This window comes from Halyomorpha halys, unplaced genomic scaffold, assembly GCF_000696795.3.
Source record: "Halyomorpha halys isolate HHAL.00 unplaced genomic scaffold, Hhal_1.1 Scaffold8417.1, whole genome shotgun sequence".
Classification (NCBI taxonomy): Eukaryota; Metazoa; Arthropoda; class Insecta; order Hemiptera; family Pentatomidae; genus Halyomorpha; species Halyomorpha halys.
In genome coordinates, this window is record NW_027115866.1 from 1 (window position 1) to 3626 (window position 3626).

The following is a 3626-nucleotide window of genomic DNA, read 5'->3' on the forward strand; positions in this document are numbered from 1 at the left end:
TAAATGGAATTATTTATTTAAAAATACTAATTACTAGAGGACTAGAAAGAGGAAACGAAAAGAAGCCGGAGAAGTAAACAAAGAGAGATAGGGGAGGGAGTAGTGTTTTGACGCCGGTGGCGCTGCTGTGGCCTGGAGAGGAGCGGCTCATTCCACAAGTGCCGGCCGTAGTGTAGACATGGCATCGGGAGCTCTAGCCGGCGATACGCTCGACCTCCACCTGGTCACCCTCTTCGAGAAGTTGGAGGAGGCCCGTAGGGACCACACCTCCATAAGGTTGCTACCCGCAAAAGCGGAACTGAGGACACTCGAGTTCTGGAGGTCCATCATATCCGAGTGTCTGTCTTCCTTTTTCTATGTCTTCACCGTGAGTGGAGCCGCCGCGGGGGTGGCCTCTGGGGGCAGTACCGCAGAGACCATCCTAGCCGCCTCCTTCGCCGCTGGGTTCTCCATAGCCGCCCTCACCCAGTCCTTCGGCCACGTATCAGGTGAGTGTCACTCTATGTATCTATGTAGTCTGAATGTTTCAGAAGTACCTGGACTGTGTGCTGATTGTGTACATTAACAAACCACTCCATCGAAAGATGATTGATTGATAATATTGATAAAGATCGTCTGATTGGGAACAACGGTCCATGCCCATTTACGAGATTTCAAGTTTTTTATCCACCAATATTGGCTACCAGAGATCAAACTTAGCATGCAAAAACAAACCGTGTTCTCAAAAGCCTTTAATTTATTTTCCCTTCATTTCTAGAAATCTTCAGTTCCTTTTTCAAATTAATTTTTCTTAGGGCCTGAAATTTGGTTATTGTTACTTCATTGATCAGATGTAATCGAAGAAGTCTTGTATCGCTCGTACTTGTCCTTTAGAAGGTCACGTACGAGGGAATGAATTTGTCTTTGACCAAGTGGGGGCTACGGGAACTGTAAGATATGGGGACTAACTATGGGTTATCGATAGAAATAAACAACACACTAGTTAAAATTATTATTTCTTAAAAAAATATTTCGGAAGAAACAAAAAACTTTAAAAAAATCTTGTTAATCATTTACACCAACTTATTGCAGGAAGTAGGTTCTTGCCAGATACACGATAGCTTATTTTAAGTTAATTTCTAGTTTAATGTTACGTAGATCTTGTACTTGTTAAGTACACGAACATTGTTCATGTCTATCGTTTGTTTACAGCTTTATAACTTTACATTAGATTGAATATTAGTGCCTATATGTTAAGTAATTTCGCAAAATCATAGGTATTTGATGTTCTACATTTTTACTTTATTTTAGTCTAACTATCCAAAACTTAAAAAAGAATTTGTAGACATTCATTGTTTTCCAAGTTGTCCATGGGCCTTTTATTCTCCTCCGGAGGTATTTTTCGAACCCATTTTTACCAGGTATAGAACCTTTTTTTTTTTTGTTACATGTTTAACCTAATATAGATATATTGCTTTTCTTCATCTATTTTTCATATATTTTACTTCATCTCTCTCTAACTCAATATTAAAAATATGTGATATTGCCTATCTTTCTTCAGTAGCCTTATTTATTGGAGTGTTCATCCGGTTGTTGCAAATTCTTCAGACCGATTACATGATTTAGTTATACTGTTTGGTTTCCAAAAGGCATTTCGAGCTGAATATATATTTCCTCAAAATCTCATTCATATTTTTTATTATACTTTTATCACTTTTAATTTAATTTTAAATATTTAATAAATTAAGGTATTTTAATTTTTTCTTTTTTCGGGTTTATAATAAGTTATAAAACAAAATTATGTAACTAAAATCCTTAAGAATGTTTTTTATCCCGTTTTGTACTAATCCAGTCACAACCTGTCTAATAAAACCGGGACCATCAGTTGGTCTGTTGACATTTATTAAGGGAATAAAATTAATGGCAAGAGGAGCATGTGATAGAACAATACCCAATGGCATCTACTCCAGATTTTTAATTAGTTTTTGTGGTTATCCTTACCAACATTTGGCCTTAATTTTGAATTGCGATGTCTTTATCGTGTCGTTTCTGTGTGTCAATGTGGTGTTTCATGGAATCGTTTGTTGTGGTTTCGTTTATGCCTGTTGATTCTAAAATTATAATTACGATGAAATACAGTATAATATCTTCTAATTTGAAGAGATCTTTGATGAAATAATTAATTTATATAAAATAAAAACATAATTAATATTCATGATTTTTTTATGTCAGTTTTTATCAGGTTATCTCAGCTCCGGAAGTATAGTGACGCAACTGTAAAATTTGCGAAATTGACTTCATCTTTGCGGGTTAAAAAATACATTTTCTAGATATTTGTAAATCGATGTAATTGAACTTAACAAAATTCCTCCCTACGCGAATTTTGGATGGATATTATGTTGATTTACAAACATCTAGTAAATGTATTTTTGAAAGCGAAATAACAATAAATAAAATAAAAAAATTTCTTTTGGTCACTTTAAGAAGAATCAACTAAATAATATTAATTAATTTGGTGAATTGTAGTGATGGTACGCAATATTGTTTACCTAAGTTAGACTTTTTATTAATTGTATCATCATTTTTTTATGAATCCGATTTATTTATTTTTAAGGTACTTGTAACATTTTGAATTCCTAAAAACATTTATTTTATTATATTGAGTTATTTTTTTTATGAATTACATATTTTAAAATATATAACTATTGATTTAAGTCATTATGAGCAATACATGGGTGTATATTAAGCCTTTTTTCCCGCAACCACAGGCATGACGCGTGACCTACAATTCTTTCTTCAGTAAAAAAAAAGAGGTATATTTGGAAGCTTCTCATTAACAATTTAATTAATTTGGTTTTTTTATGAATGGGAGAAGTGAATTGGATCCACAACACAAAGTGATGTATTATTTAAATTTTTTTCTAAGCATTGAACTGAAATTGTTGATAGATAAAAAATAGGTCTTCAGGTAAATTACGTCCATCAATCAGTATAATGGTAAGCTTTTTGTATTAAAAATTTAATAAATATGCTAAAAGCAAAGCTGTCTTACTTAATTATTGAGATATTACAAATAATGATCGATAATAACATAATTTTACAATTACTGTTATACTTTATGACATGCTGATAAAATGCCGCAAGATGTACATTGAATTAATTTAATCGACAATTGGACTGGAATAGTAATAATTGGAAACACCTTTAAACTATTTAATTGATTCGAGTGACAAACTGTTGGGTTCAATTGAGTGTTATTTAATTTCACAAAGGGTGCTTCTGTTTGATGTGGAATATTTATTTTACTTTGTGAATTAGTGATTTTTTGTAACGTAAACTTTTACAACCGTAAAATAGCTCTATGGTTTTTTTCAATTTTTTTGATATCTAATGATTAACTAGTTATGTATTTTTATAATATTATTTCAAAAAGAAAATAACCAAAATATGGGTATCTATTTATATAATTTTAATGATATTACAGTTTCTAGCGAAATTTAATCTTTTTATTAATTATTATTTATTTTAATTTATCATTTGTCACTGTTTTCAATTTACTACCATACAATTCCACAAATATCAATCAATTAAAATTTTGTACTATTCAATTATCAGTTATCATTTTTTATCATTTATGATTTAATTCA

The 3626-nt window shown here is 31.5% G+C and overlaps 1 protein-coding gene across 1 annotated transcript; it reads left to right on the forward strand.

Annotated features, from left to right (window-relative positions):
* Positions 1-178: 178 nt before the first annotated feature.
* On the forward strand, positions 179-488 carry LOC136797131 (neurogenic protein big brain-like; the record flags this gene model as incomplete). The annotated part of the gene is made up of 1 exon (XM_067052826.1): positions 179-488. A coding segment is annotated over exon 1 (310 nt), but the record flags the coding sequence as incomplete, so codon positions are not given.
* Between the last annotated feature and the right edge of the window lie 3138 nt (positions 489-3626).